We start from the raw sequence: 16,461 nt of genomic DNA, 5'->3' as shown, positions 1-16,461 counted from the left end.
TTATTACATGAAGAAGCCCCCTGAAATATAAACAAATACATTCGGGGATTTATTGTAATCTGTTGTTGTTATTTACACTCGCCCTGTGTCTGTCCTGTGTGTGTATGGTGGCTTCTCATTGGCCGTCAGTGGGTCGCTCTCCTCAGTGCTGAAATCACAGCTCGTCGTGATCATCTAAACGGCGATGAGGCCAAACGGAGCGTCGGAAAATAAACACCAAAATGGACGACGATCTATTCCAGCTGAGGCAGTTGCCGTGAGTTAAATCGCCTTGCGCAATTTGTCATTTTTCTGTATGTCACTTGTTTGTACGGCCAGTTCGCGACACAATACAATTAGCTCACATTGTATCAAAGCGCCAGCGTCATGTGATGCACGCCGATGTCAACACATTAGGACTACCCGGAGGTAGTGCTGGATGAAATCGTCAAAATCATACAGCATTCTGAAGCCGTGTCGTCGAATGTGCGTGTCGTCTGTCTGTAGGAGGCCGGTTTGCTCTGATTTAGACAATAATGACTTCTGTACCTTAACAGCCATTCAGTGCTTAATCTTATAGCCTTGATGCCAGTGGTGCTTGAAAGCATTGCAGTCAAGCATTAGATATGATGTAGTTCACCAGGACCTGTAATTCAGGAAACACACTTTTATGCCTTAAAATGTAAGATGAGAAAATTACAACATCTGAACCGCCTATGTAATATTAAACGTAAAATAAAATATATTTTTCTAGAGTTACTCACAAAAAGTAATAATTGAACAAGGTAGTAAACAAATGAATATCAACATGCAACACTATAACTGCAAGTGTTTCAATTATGAAATGATCACTTCTACATTGAAAATATTTAAACCCACATGACTAGTAAGCTATTTTTAGAACAAGCCGGTAGGATTCTTATGGTCATTGGGGCCACTATGTTGGTGCCTCTTGCCAGGATATATTGTGCAAGTGCCTACGCAGAATCACATGCTAGTGGTATTTTGCCTCTGTTGTTCACTCCAAAAAACAACAATAATAATGGAATTATCTTACACAAATTTTTTTTTTTCTGTCAAAATGCAGTAGCGTGGAACTGGTATGACTATTAAATAGAACACAACATTTCTTTTTTGTGTGTTGTCCTCACAAGTGTCACAATTGAGTATCATCCTATTCCAGCTGACTTTGGCGGGATACACCCTGACGCTCGACAAACAACCCTTTACATTCACATTTGGATTTACACCTGAGGGCAGTCTAGTGTCTTTAATTAATCTAAGAAGCAAGTTTTACGCACCTCACTGAGCTGTCACCTTATTATGGTGGAAGAGTTTGGAGCTAAGCTGTGGGTCATGACTGAAAGAACAAAATTGCGGTTACAAGCGGCCGAAGTTTCTGCTGTTGGATGTCCGGGCTCTTCCTTAGAGATGGGATGAGAAGCCTGGTCATTCGGGAGGGGCTCAGAGTAGAGCCACTGTTCCTCTGCAAAGAGAGGAGCCGGATGAAGTGGCTTGGGCATCTTGTTACGATGCCTTCTGGATCCTTCCCTGGGGAGGTGTTCCGGACATGTTCCACCAGGAGGAGGCCCCAGGGATGACCCAGGACACACCGAAGAGACGATGTCTCCCAAGTGGGTCTCAGCATGTAGGCGAAAAGTGCACCTCCCATCTTTGGAACGCTTGCACATTTTGTGGTGTTTAGCCCGCAGACCTGTCATGTCAGATAGGGTGATATTATTTTCATATGTCATGTATTTTATTGATATACTGTAATATTCTCAGACTCGGTGGCAGAAAAATCATTTAAACCGAGCAGCCAGGCTTGTCTTTGTCTTGCCGTGCAATTGTATCCTCCAGCCAGCACACGAGCAGCTGAATCAGGTCCGATCCGAACAAACAAAGCACGTTGTCAATTGAACTAACTTTGAATCGACATACTGTTTAGTTTAGATGAAGAATTCGCAGCTTTAATGTTCCATTTGTAGCGTGGTCCGCTTCCGTCACACGGGTGAGAGCACACGCTCAGAGGATGATGGCGAAAGTCGAGAGCCCTTTCCAACGGCGCGGGCGGCCGAGCCGAAAGAGATGGAGTCTGTGGCCCTCGCCGATGGCGCTCCTGTCCCTCGGGAGTTTGCCAACCCAACTGATGGTAGGCAGCGTAATGAGAGATCAATTGTTTTTTTTTGTTTGTTTCTGCACTTGACCCCGTGTTGTGCTCTCCCTTCACGTTTTCAAGCTGTTTAAACGTACTCCTTTTAGACACATTCATGGTCGAGGATGCAGTTGAGGCCATCGGCTTTGGGACCTTCCAGTGGAAGCTCTCCATCCTCACTGGTCTATCCTGGGTGAGGACGTCTTGATTACACAGTCTCTGTATTATGCATATATGTACAGTACTTTATGTACGTTTTCTGTGAGTGAACTCCTGATTGTTGTGTTTAGATGGCAGACGCAATGGAGATGATGATTCTGAGCATCTTAGCTCCACAGCTTCACTGCGAATGGAGACTACCAAGTCTGGAGGTGGCACTTCTCACGTCGGTAAATATGCTATCGTAGCAGCAATTTTATTCAACTTAATATTCTGTAAGCTACTTTATCTAATTGTACGTGTGCAGATCCATCTTATTAACTAGAAAATATACTGCAATATGATAGAAAAGTTCATTTATTTCAGCAGTTCAATTCAAAAAGTAAAATGCACATTGTAAAAGGCCAATCCTTCTATTCTTATTTATTCTTAAGAAGACAACATTTGGTCCAAGTCTAAATTGTGTGCAAATTTTACTCTGTTTAAACTGGGACCAAATATAGTCTTTAAATGTACTCTACAAAATGTACTATTACATGTTTTAGATGTTTCCCTCCTCCAACACACCTGATTCGAATGATCAGAATCATTATCAGGCTTCTGCAGAGCTTGCTGATTTCAATCTGCTGTGTTGGAGGAGGGAAACATCTAAAACATGTAGGATAGTGGCCCTCGAGGACCTGAATTTGACACCCGTGTTCTACGGTATCTTGGAGTGTTTGTGGGGAAGTTCTCATCTATCCATCCAGAAGGATATTTGTGATTACGGTAATGTCAAAGGTCACAGTTGTTGCTCTTGTGATAGCGGCTGTCGGCTTACTATCGCTGTTGTAGTTCTTCCACGCCAAACACATCCTAACATGAATTTTTGACACCTCACTCTAAAAACAATTTGGGGTCAAAAATGGACCAATTCATAAATTGGGTCAATTTGACCCCCCTTCTTGCATTGTTTTGTTCAAAACAGCCCAGTTTTTTTTTTTTTTGTACAAAACTACCAACTTTTGTGGTTGTTTTTGTTTGATATGAATTTTTTGTTTGATATGAATCCAATAGTTTATTCAGAGTGTTGTCTTATTGCTCGTGTCCATTGTGTACGTGTACAAGTAACACTGCAGATGTTTGGAGGTTTTCACCACAACTTGCAAGTGTTCCATCCAGCATTCTCTGACATATTTTGTCAATTGACACAGGCGGTGTTTATTGGAATGATGATCAGCTCCTCCCTTTGGGGAAACATATCTGACAAGTATGGAAGGAAGACAGTGAGTATGTTTTCATACTAATTGCACACTAATTAGCAGCTCATCCACAAGGACTTGTGCTTTGGAATGCTTTGGTCTCCGTTCAAGTCCGCAGACTGCGGATAACAATATTTTGCAACTCGTTGCTGGAGGGAGGCTAATGTGGATAATAAATGTACATTTTCAAATGTATTATGGAGGATATTACGTGCATGCACATTTTGACTTTCAAGTCAAGGAGAAGTGATAAAGGTTTCTTTTCACTGCCCCGATGCTCAAGATTTATTTCAACTTTCAGGTATTACTGTTCCACGTGTAAGAAAGCGCCCTAAACGTTTTTTAAATTGCATTCGAAACCAAATGGCCAAGGTCATATTGATAAATTCGGGTAGTGCTGTAAATGCAAGCGCCGCGCTTTTGTCCAAAATCCTGATCTCGCGTATCTTATGTTTGTCATTCGACACACAGGGTCTGACAATGAGTGTGTTGTGGACGATGTTCTATGGTCTGATGAGTGCTTTTGCACCCATCTACGGTTGGATCCTCTTCCTGCGCGCGCTGGTGGGCTTTGGCATTGGTGGAGCCCCGCAGTCGTGCGTATCCCTCGTCCATCTATTTTGAACAACTAGCCAGAGCAACGCTTGAAATGAACGGTGTTTGGTTTCTCTTCCTTAGGGTCACATTGTATGCTGAATTTCTTCCAATGAAGTCCAGAGCAACTTGTATATTGCTAATTGAGGTTTGTACTGTTGATGACATCCGTCGTCATCCGCCTGGCCTGATTTTGGCTGTCAAGTTAGCCAAGTGCAATATGCACACGATGTCTGCAGCTGTTCTATTCTGTGTTTGTTACTTTTGCCTTACAGATATTCTGGGCACTGGGCACAGTGTTTGAAGTCCTTCTTGCTATTCTAGTGATGCCTTCTCTGGGCTGGCGTTGGCTTCTCGGTCTCTCTACCATCCCTCTTTTCATCTTTGCCATCCTATGTTTTGTGAGTACAACGTCAGGAGTAGTTCAAGGTTCAAGGCACTTGCGCCCGTCTACTGAAATAGGGCCCAATATGTCTTCTTTAAATCGTGCATGTTCATTCAGAAGCTTGATAAACTGACGAGTCTCTTCACTTGGGCGGCAGTGGCTACCTGAGAGTGCTCGTTACGATGTGCTGACGGGGAATCAGGAAAAAGCTCTGGCTACTTTGAAGCGGATTGCCATGGAGAATGGTGTACCCATGCCACTGGGAAAACTCATTGCAGCCAAACAAGTAAATCAGTTCATGCAGAGCTTAATGCTCCCAATCTAATTCCGCTATTCATTTATCTTTATTATGACCTGTGATTGTCATCAGTCTCCTGGGTTTTTTTGGGGGTTTTTTTTCATCAGGAAGATCGGGGGAAGATTCGTGACTTGTTCTCATCGCACTTCCGTTGGACAACAGTTCTTCTGTGGTTTATTTGGTAAGTGGAGGAAATAATAATCTTATGCATTGCTTTTCTAAAAAAAAAAACATACTCTTACAGGTTAATGGACACATTGAGCTTAATATGCAGATTGCTGTGTTTCTTGTCCTCAGGTTCGCAAATGCCTTCTCGTATTACGGCCTTGTGTTGCTCACCACAGAGCTCTTTCAGGAGGGAGGCGCATGTGGAAGTGAGTTACCGCTCCATTTTTTTTTTTTTTTTTTTCATTTTCGATGACAGTCGGTGTTGTTTTTATTTTACAACAACTCACCTTAAGTAAACCCATGCAGGATGATACTATGCAATACACAACCAGATACAGTTGAATTATTTTAATGAGGGTTGTTAGACCAGTGCTCGGCAGACTTTTGTGCTCAAGGACAGATGTGATTTTTAAAGCGGGACAGATGGTCCACGTCATTTGTAGGGTTTATTTTAATGATAAAAGAATAATTCATTCTCATTTTGACTTATTTTATATTAAAAAATATATTTAAATATTTAAATTAAAAAATATTCAATACTCAGTAAACAAGTTATTTTATAAAACAAGATAGAAATGTTTAACGCATATGTCAAATTGATTTTTTTATTCATTATTTACAATAAATCACTTAACCAATTAATGAGATCATTGAACTCATAGATGAACAATGAATATACACGTATTCATTTCACCAATATGGATGTGGTGGGCCCTTAATTGCTTTTGTGAAATAATGGGCATAACAAAATCCTACAGACCTACAGACGAGTGGCTGTAGGGTTTTATTTGTCCACACCTTGCCCCCATAGAAAAAAATAAATAAATGCCGCCAAAATCAAACCCGTAAATACTAGAGGATTTCAAGCACTCATAAAATGACTGTCAACTAGATTTTTTGTTGTTGTTGTTTTTGGAGGTGATATTCAAGCATAAAAACCCAGACAGTGTAATGAACTGATCCAAGCTCAAAATATATTGTTCTTCATTTCCCTCTAGTGTCCAAAGGTAATAAGATGGAGCTCAGATGCAGCTTGGAGTGTAAATATTTGAACAGTGATGACTACAAAGACCTGTTGTGGACAACCTTATCGGAATTCCCAGGTAAAAATGTTGTTGCTGTCCTGTGAAAAACACATCCATTTTGTTCATTTTGAAAATGTTTACGTGAATGCGGCCTCCGCGTTACAGACATCCCATTAACATCCATCCATCCATCCAGAGCTGGGCATTTTATTAAAAATTGAGCGTCCGTCATTCATCATCCGTCTGCAGCGTGGGTACCCTTCCGTCGTCCGTCCTTCGCCTTTTTTTCCGGGGGGGGGGGGGGGGGGGGGGAAATAATAGTACCCGTCTATAGGCCGGTTCGCCTCCAATTTTCACTCATTTTTGTACCTTGACCACGTTACGTAAACTTATTGAGGTTACGGATTCATGTTCCACAGGACTGTTTGTGACTTTGTGGGCGATCGATCGCTTAGGAAGAAGGAAGACCATGGCCTTGTGTTTCCTGGTCTTCTCTCTGTGTATCATTCCACTCTATGGTTGTGTGGGGAGGTAAAAGGAGAAAATCTATCTTTTTTTTTTTTTTTCAATCAAATGGTGTCATTTTCATCAATCCAGCATGGCTTTTTATTTTGTTACAGAGCATCTATGACAGTGCTGATATTCATTGCCAGAGCTTTCATCGCTGGAGGATTCCAGGCTGCCTATGTGTATACGCCAGAGGTTAATTGCAGTGTTCACAACGACCGTTCAATGAATAGGATTATCCAAATGTGAAGCAAATCAATACGGCAGTCAAGGACAGAGAAAAGTAGAAGGAACTTCACGGTATTTTCTGATGTTCTACAGGTGTATCCAACTGCAACAAGGGCGTTAGGCTTGGGAACAAGCAGTGGAATGGCTAGAGTTGGTGCCCTCATCACACCTTTTGTTGCACAGGTAGCACCTGCAAAGTTTGGCACTTTGATGTAATAAAGTGGGATATCAAGTGTCCCTCTTGCTTTCTCTTTCAGGTGTTGTTGGAGTCGTCTGTGTATTTGGCTCTCTCGGTGTACTGCTGCTGCTGTCTGCTTGCCGCCGTCGCATCTTGCGCACTGCCAATTGAGACAACAGGACGAGGCCTGCAAGAATCCAGCCACCGTCAGTGGGGCCAGGAGATGATGGGCCGAGCCTCTTCCTCACAAAACACGGGGCCAATCCCTCATTCCAGCTCTGGCTCCCAGGGCTGAGCAATGTTTGAGATTATTACGGGCAAGAGCGAAGCTGCGGCAGCTTTTCGTGTGCATCTCAAGTCCCATCCACGGTCGAGGCACTTAAGTGACTTCAGAGAGGAAAACGGCACAAAATGTCACTGCACTTAATAGTCTTCAACCACCATCGCCATCAATTGAAGAACGGGTGAGGACAATTGAGGTCTTGGAAATGGAGAAAAAGTAAAAAATAATTTTTTTAAAAGTAAAAAAAGAACAGGTCTGAAACTTGATTAGCAATGCTAATGAAAAGGGGAAAGAAGTTATGGTCTAAATCTGTGTTTCCGAACCAGGGATATCCCTCGGGGTATGTGAGCACATTTCAAAAGGTACATGGAAATATTTAATTATTTATTTTCTAGATCTGGCACCAGCTGTGCCAAAATCACAACAGCCGCGTGTCAACTCAATGTCTCATTAAAGCCCAGATGACGAGAAGAAAGTAAAATTAAGGAAAATTATTTTCATTTAATCAGTTGTATTACCGGTATGTTCGACTTTTGGAGAATCATCAACACATATGAAGGGGTACTCATGGTATGCCAAAAAGGTTCGGGGGTACACTAAGAGTTAGAAAATACACACATACTATTCCTTTAGACACTCCAACTTCCGACTCAAAAAAGCCTTACAAAATACAAAGATATTATTTACTTGGAAAACATCTACTTCAGTTGCATTAGGCCTCTTCCAAATCTCATCTTATTGTTTGTTTTTTTTATTCACTACAGGATTCAAAATAAATAAACAATTCTGTTTACATCATGATGGTGCCCAAACATAAATGTGAACACCAATGTGTTTAAAAACAAAACAAAAAGACAATCCCAGTAGCAATATCAATTTATGCTGTGATAAATTTTTGGCAATGATAATGCCAATGGTGAAATCCGTTGCCACTTTCATCACAGTATTTAGTACATATTGTGTGTATAGTCTGCGATATTTCCGAAACATGACTCAATAGAACTTGCATTGCACTGGAAAATACATGATTGGATTCTTGTCTAGGAGAACTATTTTTATTTAGTTTCATCACATCCAACAGTCCTTAATCATTCTGATTAAAAATAATACAATAGTTATTGGAATACTTACAATGTGACTGTCTCACTGGATTCTAAACATCAAACTGCATCTACAATATTTACTGAATGTGGACTTTTGACCAGTGTTTCCCAACCCTATTGAGTCAAGGCACATATTTCAGATGTGTAAAAAATCTCATGGCCACCGCTGAGCAAAACAGTGCACAAAGAGTGGATGTATGAGTTAATTATGTATCGTAAGAGCATCTGATTGTTTTGACTGTTACAATATGTGGCTGGCATAGTTAATGATCAAAAACAGTTATCTATTCGTTTATTCATTTATTGTCAAAATAATTGGCATTGGGTAACTTCCCGCAGCACACCTGATGATCCCTCGTGGCACGCTGGTTGAGTATCACTGCTTTAGATTAACATGGTCATTTATCTTAATTTACACCTCTATGAATAATTCATCAAATCTGGTTTAGTTTCTTTGTCAAGAGGTGACGTGGAGAATGATGTATTTTTGCACTTACTTTGTGAGCTTTACTTGAAAAATGAGCTGCTGGTTGTTCCGGTACTAATTTAATCAGTATTCATATGTATGTAGACTGAATCTTGTCATCACAAAAAATGTACCATCTCATGGCAGTAAATTATCTTTGTAAAGAGATTTGATGTCATTATTCACTCCATGAATTTGCAAACTATATTAATTTTAGTTCCGTTTTTTTTAAGCATGTTGTATTTTTGTTATTCAATAGTGAATACCAATTGCCCCTTACTGTAATGAGAATGACATGATTAGGTTATGATTTGATTACAAATGAATCACAAATGCTTCTAACAAATTCACAGGTGAGCTTTTGGTCCCTTCCCCTTTTGTTCCAAAATCTGACCAAAAAGCTTGGCTGCTTCCTGTGCACAGCCTTTGGAAATTGTAATTCCGAAACCTCCATGGCCATAGTTGTGAATCACCTGCAAGACAATCACAGTAACTCAGACACTGAGTACCAATGTTCAAATGTGGAATTGTGATCAGATGTTGAATGGATCACCTCAACTGCAGTGGTACCACACAGTATAGTCTCTCTCTCCAATCTGACTTTACTTCGGGCTGGCCTGAGGCCAGCCCAGTCATCCACTATCCTGGCATGCTGTGACCAGAAAAAAAAACAGCACACACATAATTCAAGATCATGGGTCATGAATAAAAAGATTTTTACAATCCTTACCAGAAACCTAAATTACCTGTGCAGACAGATAAAAGAAGGAAACAACAAGACACAAGCTCACTAGTAATCAAGGAGACTGACTGGAACAAAGTCTACTGCATATATGTGCGTATAGTTTTACTTGTACGAGGGGGAGTCAAAAGGTTATGAGTCCTTTTCAATTTACCCGACTTGTAGTTCATATTGTTTCCAGAAATGTGGTTACATTACTTCTAAAAACTGTTGTTGTTTTTTTTGCTGTCGTTTTAAAATTATCCCCTTCCTGTCTGGTAGCCATTTTGGAAATGATGCCATCATTGGATTGGTTCGTCAGAAGCAAAGAGCTGTCATTGAATTCCTTGTTTTGGAAAAGGAACCACCAATAAACATTTTCACATGACTGGAAACCATGTCTATCCAATGATAATGTCATTTCCAAAAAAGCTGACAGGAAGTGGATACATTCAAACAACATTTTTAACAGGTTATACTTAAATGGAAGCAGTTGTGATGTCATTTTCAGTCGACAGAAGACAAAATGGCCGCCCCCTGAGATGGCTAAAACCGAGTGGATTAACACCTATTCCACAAACGCAATAATTATCAGAATGCCCTGTTTCAACTAGTGGGCTTGCATAGAACATATTCTTGAAAAAAATATGTTTGGGCTGACTTCCGATTTAAACAAGTATTTTAACTACACACTTCTGAAAAAAAATATGAATTATAAGTCGGGTAAAATGAACATGACTCATTACTTTTGGACTGCCCCTCGAATATCTTAACTGAGATAACGTATTACCCTTAGACTAGGCTCAAGCTGGCAAGCCTTTTCCCACATTTCCTTATGAGTGCCAGAATCATTGCTTTCATTCCAGTTTCCCAACTGGAACACGCCGCCGACTACCACAAGGTGACTCCTGCAGATACGAACTCGTGAAAACAGAGAACAGAAAACAACACTAGGACAAGTAGACAGCACATCAGTAACTTTGCAGCCACTACTAAAGTGGGTGCGATGGTATAAAACATTTCTCTGTGTAAATGCTGAAGGCTAGGGCCCTCCATTACATGCATTAAATACATTCATTTGAGAGATACAGTACGTGTAAAATAAAAGTGCTACTTAAAGTCACTAAAAGCCTCTTTCACACTGGCATTTCCCCAGCTTTTTTGTGTAGGGACCAACGCAGGGTTGAAGCTAAAGGTTGCATTCCCCAACCAGACAGTGAAGATTAACCACCAAAGACTCACTGTTCACATCCCTTTGTGTTAAAGGTTATTTGTAGCCGATGCCATCTCGCATCAAAACATCCAAAAGTGAGTATGAGTCTCGTGCAAATGTACACATTTCCAGTAAAAAGCCATTTCGGTGGGTCCTGTCATAAAAGACCAGACGAATAAATCCCACCTTTATTGTTAGCAGGAATGCAGTGTGAAAGTGGGTTTGTAGTGCTTAGAATTTGTCAGACTCAAGTGCTACCCTGGAATGATATATGGTGAGTTGTAAACCCCGTCAGTGTGGGTCAAAATCCAATGCTTCAACCATGGGGCCTCCACCTAGAAAAGAAGATTATGAAGAAATAAGAACTTTTCCCCCTCTACCCAGATGATACATAGAATGAGTCTCCTCACCTTTATTATCTGTCCCCGGCCTGGTTGGAGCTCAGGGTCAGGCTGGAGGTCTCCGGATCTCACCCCAGTACAGTTTATTATCACATCTGCACCATTTTTAGACAGCTAGAAACAGGCAAGGACAAAAATGTAAAAAAGAAGAAAAAAAAAACACCCAGTACTTTCTCCTTTTGTGTCAAAATTGCACTCCTTTTTAGCCATCTCCGGGGGCGGCCATTTTGTCTTCTGTCGACTGAAAATGACATCACAACTGCTCACAACGACCAATCACGGCTGACCTGTCTTCTGAATGTGAGCCGTGATTGGTCGTTGTGAGAAGGTGTGATGTCATTTTCAGTCGACAGAAGATAAAATGGCCGCCCCCGGAGATGGCTAAAAACGAGTGGATTAACACTTATTCCAACACACGCAATATTTATCAGAATGCCCTGTTTCAACTAGTGGGCTTGCATAGAAAATATTCTCGTATGTGTAGATAAACTATTTAAAAAGCTAACCTCTGTAAAGGAGCCAATTTTCCTGTGATAAAATTTCACACCCCGTTTGGCCAACCTGCAAGAGGAAGACACCAAATGTTATATTAATACCAGAACATGTGCTGATTATGATGCTTTCTTTTTTTTCAAGGCATTTGGACCAAATATTGCCCGGTATGGCATTTAGATGTACTACATGGATTACTGTCTGGACTATATACAGTAAAGTACTTTTACAGTATTCACTAGTCGACAGCTTTCTGAGCTAAATCATTCAGGAAAAATTTGAATAAATCCATTTTCACATATCTTACCTGCTTTCCAACCTCAGTTTGCATCACTGATAGTGTGGAAAGCACTCACTCTTTGACAGTTGACAATATACTTCTTTGAGTATATCTACTCTCCCTTAAAATAAAAAGACTTTTTTTATGATTGATTTCTATTGGCCCATAAGAGGGGGAAAGTGAATCAAAGTTCAAATTATATGGAATATTGCACAGTATATGTTTATGGTTTAACGGCTGACCAAATTACAAGGTGTTACTCAGTAGTCTTAAATGACCTTTGTCTGCTTCAGCTCAAGTTACAACAAATAGGTAAAATGTTATACCAGAGGGCGGAGCTATTGGTGGGCCTGGGTGGGCACAGGCCCACCCAGAATGATAGACTGCCCACCCAGTGAGATTCATGAAAAAAATATATACTTTAAAATGTTTAATTATTATTAAATTATTTTTGAATTTGTGTTTTCTTATGTGTTTTTTTATTTTTTATTTGATTTTATTGAATATTAAGAATGGCATAATTGTGGTTGACTAAGGAAGGTCTGAACTTCATTTTATTCGGTTTGTCATTTTATTTGAATATATGAAGTGTCGGGACAGGGGGATTGTGCAAAATGAGAGAAATATTCAGGCCCACCCTGATTTTTCCAGTCCCAACCATTAGCCACGTTCTGGTTCCGCCCCTGGGTTATACATATAATAAAATGTGCAGACCAAAGTGGTTTGTGGATTAAGGTACTAAGACAAGGATATGACCTGAAATGAAAGAAAAATAAGACCTTATTTGTGTCAATATGTGCAATAACTCACCAGTCCATCAACCAAGGTAGGTATGTTTTACCTTCCAACATGAGAGCAGTGTGGAACCATCCATAACTAAAAAAAAGGGCATTGAGCATTTTAGAAGAAACGGGTGTGTTAGAAATTAACTCAATCATCCAGTCAAACATTAGTGTAGCATTAAAGTTTTGCAATCTCTTTGGCCAAAGCCAACTATTGCGCAACAAACGATGACGGGGCTTTTATGCTCCTTTTGTGTCGGATTCTACCTGTAACCAGGAAACATCTTCAGCTCTCGCTCTGTGAGTTGTCTGAAGCCCAAGACTGTGTCCTTAAATGATGGGTCCTGCCCACAAAAACAACACATGGGTGAAGGCTGACTTTATGGCCAGATTGTTGTCTATTGCGCCGGCCTATGAGAAAACTCAATTACGATTGATCTACGGCTTGCGGTTTTAATACGCTTCCATAAAAACGCAGTTATTGTTTTATGGCTGTTGCTGACATTCATTCGTCAAAGTTACACGATCAGACCGCCCTGTGATATTCTGTTACACTTAAAAGTACATTCAACGTTCAGTCGTAAATTAAAATAACCCCCCAATTTTGGTTCGTGAGTTATTATTCTTATCGTCAAATGCGAAGCTTTACTCACGGGCCTCGGTTCTGTGCAGAGGTTGTAACCGGACTGGAGGAAAAGACCCATTTTTACGCACTCCGGTGAACGGAGACAGCTCACCAAGTAGTCAAAGGTCTGTTTACACCATTCCCTGAAGGTAAGGAGAATGCAGCATTGAAAGTATCATATTTTCAAGAGGAATAAAAGTAAAAAAAATAATACAAATACTTCTCTTGAACATTTCCCTTGTCATCGAGATAGGGCTGCCAAAGGCCTGCCGCTCCATCGCTGGTGGTCAATGGAGTGAAGCGGTCTGCATACACCTCAATGATCAGTGGCGTGACAATGGAGTGGTACTGCTCATAAATGCTCTGCGCTGTCGACAGACCGATCACTCCAGCACCTATTACGGCCACGCGCATGTCTGAAATAACAGAGCATAAAGATACCGCATCCATTACACACTTACAGTGGATTCCCTAAGTGTGAGTCAAATGGTACAGTTTGAAGTGAGCCACCATTTTGGTCATGGGGGTGCTGGAACCTATGCCAGCTGACTTTGGACGTGAGGCGGGGTACACCCTAGACTGGACGCCACTCAATCACAGGTCACATCCAGTATACACAAATACCCATCCACACTCACATTCATATTTCGTTGATGTGATTTGAACCGGTCATGAATGTGAGGCAGGCGTGGATGCCACTCGATGACTGTGCTGCCCTCATTTAAATTATAATTGATGGCAACGGACACAGGGGGGAGTGTTTGTTTACACTTTGTAGATATCATTGTATGGTATTGTACTTATTAATCCACCCATTCATCCATCCAACCACTATCCTCACTAATAAAAGATCAAAACAAAAATAAAAAAGCCTGGATGCAATTTCATTAAACACAAGACAATAGCAGTGCGGCGCAGCAAAACAACCAATCAGTCAATATTACGTGCAATGTTTGTGACCGCTTAAATGTAGGCGATGCAAAAATTGATATAAAGCCTGACGGCTACTATATTCAAGGTGCACCTAAAGTAAAACACCGCACTACACGTTGGCACATATAGCCCTTGCTCGGCAACAGTTTTGAGATACAACTGTAGGACGGTTCATCAAGTTCGCAACCTGATAAACAAACCGTGTCGGATCCTCCTTGCATAATTATGCACAGAGGCTAAAATTAGCGACTCTGCAAGTGTAGTTCTACACTTGGTGCGACTCTCGGCTTAGCATACACAAAGGCAGTGATCGCGAACCGCGTTGAATCGGACAGTGAAGAGTGTCGAAATCACTTACTGTACCGTCAGTGTGCAAGCCGATCAACGGACACGATGTGAGTGAAAACACACACACAAAAAAGTGCAGCAGCTGTCACAGCGGACAGGGAGCATGTTGTGCCCCAGCTGAAAACTGCACTCCTTCGCGGGAGCGCGCATACGTCATTCGATTCGAAGTACAGTACAGTAATAAGTTTAACTATAAATGACATAAAATTTAAAAATATGTAGAAGCTGGAGAAAGGCATGCAATGAAAATTCATATGGAAGCAACTGGGAACTTTTGAAATTTGGATTAAGAATACTCATGATGTATCAAAAGACATATGTGTCAAGATAGATCAATTTTATTTAACTTTATTTGGAAAAATAAAATACACTACATAAAGCAGAATGTTATGATAAATAACTTGTCCTCTGGTGGCCTTAATGCTTTAGACTTTTCCACGCTAAATGCAACGTTTAAAATAAAGTGGAACAAGTTATATCTAAATAGCCCCCACTCAATATGGAATTTCATCACTACCCATATTTTCAAGTCTGTAGGTGGACTGGACTTTTTATTGAGATGTAATTATAGTATTTCAAAACTACCAGTTAAATTAGCAAACTTTCATAGTCAGCTTCCGTTGCATTGGTCGATGATATACAAACACAATTTCTGTCCCCACAGACACTATATTTGGAATAATCAGGATATTAGATTTAAGAATAAAACGTTATATATTGAGAGATGGGTTGATAATAATATGTTGTTAGTCAGTCAGTTGTTGAACGAAGAGGGTCAGTTGTTTACATTTGAAGAATTCTGCTTTGCTTACGGTATACCTGTTACGCCTCGTGAATTATTTGATGCAATACCTGATAGTTCTCGAAGACTGTTGCTTTCTGCCCCTAAAGGTACAAATTGCTGCATTCCAAATTTTAATCAGAAAGATTTGTTTATTGGTAATAAATGCTCACTATTAAGTGCCGAAGCATCACATTTTTGTATAAGGAAAATCTTTCAAAGGGATTTTGTTTCCAATAGTTGTCACCTTTTGCTGCTTTCTCAGTTTTATTGTGCCTCTGTGAAGCGACTTTGAGTGACTACAAATATATAAATATAAAAATACAAATATAAAAATACAAATAAAATGTATTATTATTGTTATTATTATTAACATTGTTATTATGAAATACCGTACCGGCATCTTCTCCTACCATCGGAGTCAACACACCACCAAGTGCTGATCCTACAGTCCTATAGTGCAGGGGTCCCCAACCACCGGGCCGCGGACATTAGCTGTTCGGATAAAACCGATACAGAATAATAATGTAATCACATAACGACTCAGGTTTTAGAATAGGCAGCTCTTTGTTGTGTTCGGGGAGGAAACGGTGGGTGGCGTGGAAGACCTAAATGCAGGAGGGCAGTTTAGGTCATTTTAATGGGATCTAACAAGGTTCAGGGAAACACCAGAGGACAGGGTAAAGATACTTGGCGTGGCAGAGAGGCTTGGCTTGACGAAAGAAACTCCGTGACACGACAGGCTAGGACAAAAACCCCACAAGATGCTGAGAGACCACACTTGATGACACAAGACACTAACAATGAATCAACAAGGACCGAAAGGAAACTGGGAACTAAATCCAGACACAAACCTCGCAAACCAGCTCAGGTCCCTTCCCAGAGCGGTCACATTCCACGTCCCTCGAGCCAGCTTCTGTAGCCGAGTATCGGACCTCCAAAGTCCCCGCGCCTTCAACCTTCACCCAGCTCTCTGTGCACCCGCCCTCCTGGACCCCTCTCAACAATCCCTACCACAGATGGTGATCCCATGGAAAGGGGGACACACGTTGCCTCTTTGGGCTGTGCCCCATGGGTGCAGGCCCGGCAACCAGGTACTCGCCAACGAGCCCCGCC

The 16,461-nt window shown here is 40.9% G+C and overlaps 2 protein-coding genes across 5 annotated transcripts; one reads left to right on the top strand and one right to left on the bottom strand.

Annotated features, from left to right (window-relative positions):
- The first annotated feature begins 88 nt into the window (after window positions 1-88).
- On the top strand, window positions 89-8,937 carry svopa (SV2 related protein a). 2 transcript variants are annotated; one of them, XR_015086730.1, is made up of 16 exons: window positions 89-256; window positions 1,968-2,131; window positions 2,242-2,327; window positions 2,425-2,523; window positions 3,487-3,558; window positions 4,006-4,130; window positions 4,213-4,276; window positions 4,404-4,529; window positions 4,671-4,799; window positions 4,919-4,992; window positions 5,109-5,185; window positions 5,978-6,082; window positions 6,424-6,535; window positions 6,625-6,756; window positions 6,833-6,922; window positions 6,997-7,142. XR_015086730.1 is itself a non-coding variant. In XM_086030034.1 (16 exons), exons 1-16 carry the CDS (start codon window positions 222-224, stop codon window positions 7,210-7,212), a joined length of 1,656 nt encoding a protein of 551 aa, XP_085886160.1. In that variant the 5' UTR covers window positions 94-221; the 3' UTR covers window positions 7,213-8,937. The 2 variants fall into 2 exon arrangements, 1 of the variants encoding a protein (XP_085886160.1); XM_086030034.1 differs by having other exon boundaries at window positions 94-256; window positions 6,625-6,706; window positions 6,997-8,937.
- On the bottom strand, window positions 6,782-16,448 carry LOC147146894 (D-amino-acid oxidase-like). Of its 3 annotated transcripts, none has more exons than XM_086030040.1 (11): window positions 16,200-16,448; window positions 13,504-13,699; window positions 13,312-13,426; window positions 12,926-13,002; window positions 12,687-12,752; window positions 11,611-11,665; window positions 11,114-11,218; window positions 10,962-11,038; window positions 10,281-10,398; window positions 9,323-9,421; window positions 6,782-9,242 (listed from the first exon to the last, which is right to left on the bottom strand). In XM_086030040.1, exons 2-11 carry the CDS (start codon window positions 13,695-13,697, stop codon window positions 9,117-9,119), a joined length of 1,032 nt encoding a protein of 343 aa, XP_085886166.1. In that variant the 5' UTR covers window positions 13,698-13,699; window positions 16,200-16,448; the 3' UTR covers window positions 6,782-9,116. The 3 variants fall into 3 exon arrangements, with proteins under 3 accessions (XP_085886166.1, XP_085886165.1, XP_085886163.1); XM_086030039.1 differs by lacking the exon at window positions 16,200-16,448 and adding an exon at window positions 14,580-14,679; XM_086030037.1 differs by lacking the exon at window positions 16,200-16,448 and adding an exon at window positions 14,575-14,708 and having other exon boundaries at window positions 6,783-9,242.
- Window positions 16,449-16,461: the final 13 nt, after the last annotated feature.

Source organism: Filicampus tigris, chromosome 5, assembly GCF_054856515.1.
Source record: "Filicampus tigris isolate MCC_2025a chromosome 5, RoL_Ftig_1.0, whole genome shotgun sequence".
NCBI lineage: Eukaryota > Metazoa > Chordata > Actinopteri > Syngnathiformes > Syngnathidae > Filicampus > Filicampus tigris.
Note: the sequence above shows the minus strand (reverse complement) of the source record. Positions and strands in the feature narration are given on the sequence as shown.

Excerpts from the sequence above, each read along its gene's own strand:
- svopa (XM_086030034.1), top strand. The coding sequence starts at position 222 with ATGGACGACGATCTATTCCAGCTGAGGCAGTTGCC. Across the intron at positions 6,707-6,832 it reads CCTATGTGTATACGCCAGAG|GTGTATCCAACTGCAACAAG; the intron begins GTTAATTGCAGT and ends GATGTTCTACAG. Across the intron at positions 6,923-6,996 it reads TCACACCTTTTGTTGCACAG|GTGTTGTTGGAGTCGTCTGT; the intron begins GTAGCACCTGCA and ends TTTCTCTTTCAG.
- LOC147146894 (XM_086030040.1), bottom strand. The coding sequence starts at position 13,697 with ATGCGCGTGGCCGTAATAGGTGCTGGAGTGATCGGTCTGTCGACAGCG. Across the intron at positions 12,753-12,925 it reads AAGATGTTTCCTGGTTACAG|TTATGGATGGTTCCACACTG; the intron begins GTAGAATCCGAC and ends CCTTTTTTTTAG. Across the intron at positions 10,399-10,961 it reads TCACCATATATCATTCCAGG|GAGTCACCTTGTGGTAGTCG; the intron begins GTAGCACTTGAG and ends TCGTATCTGCAG.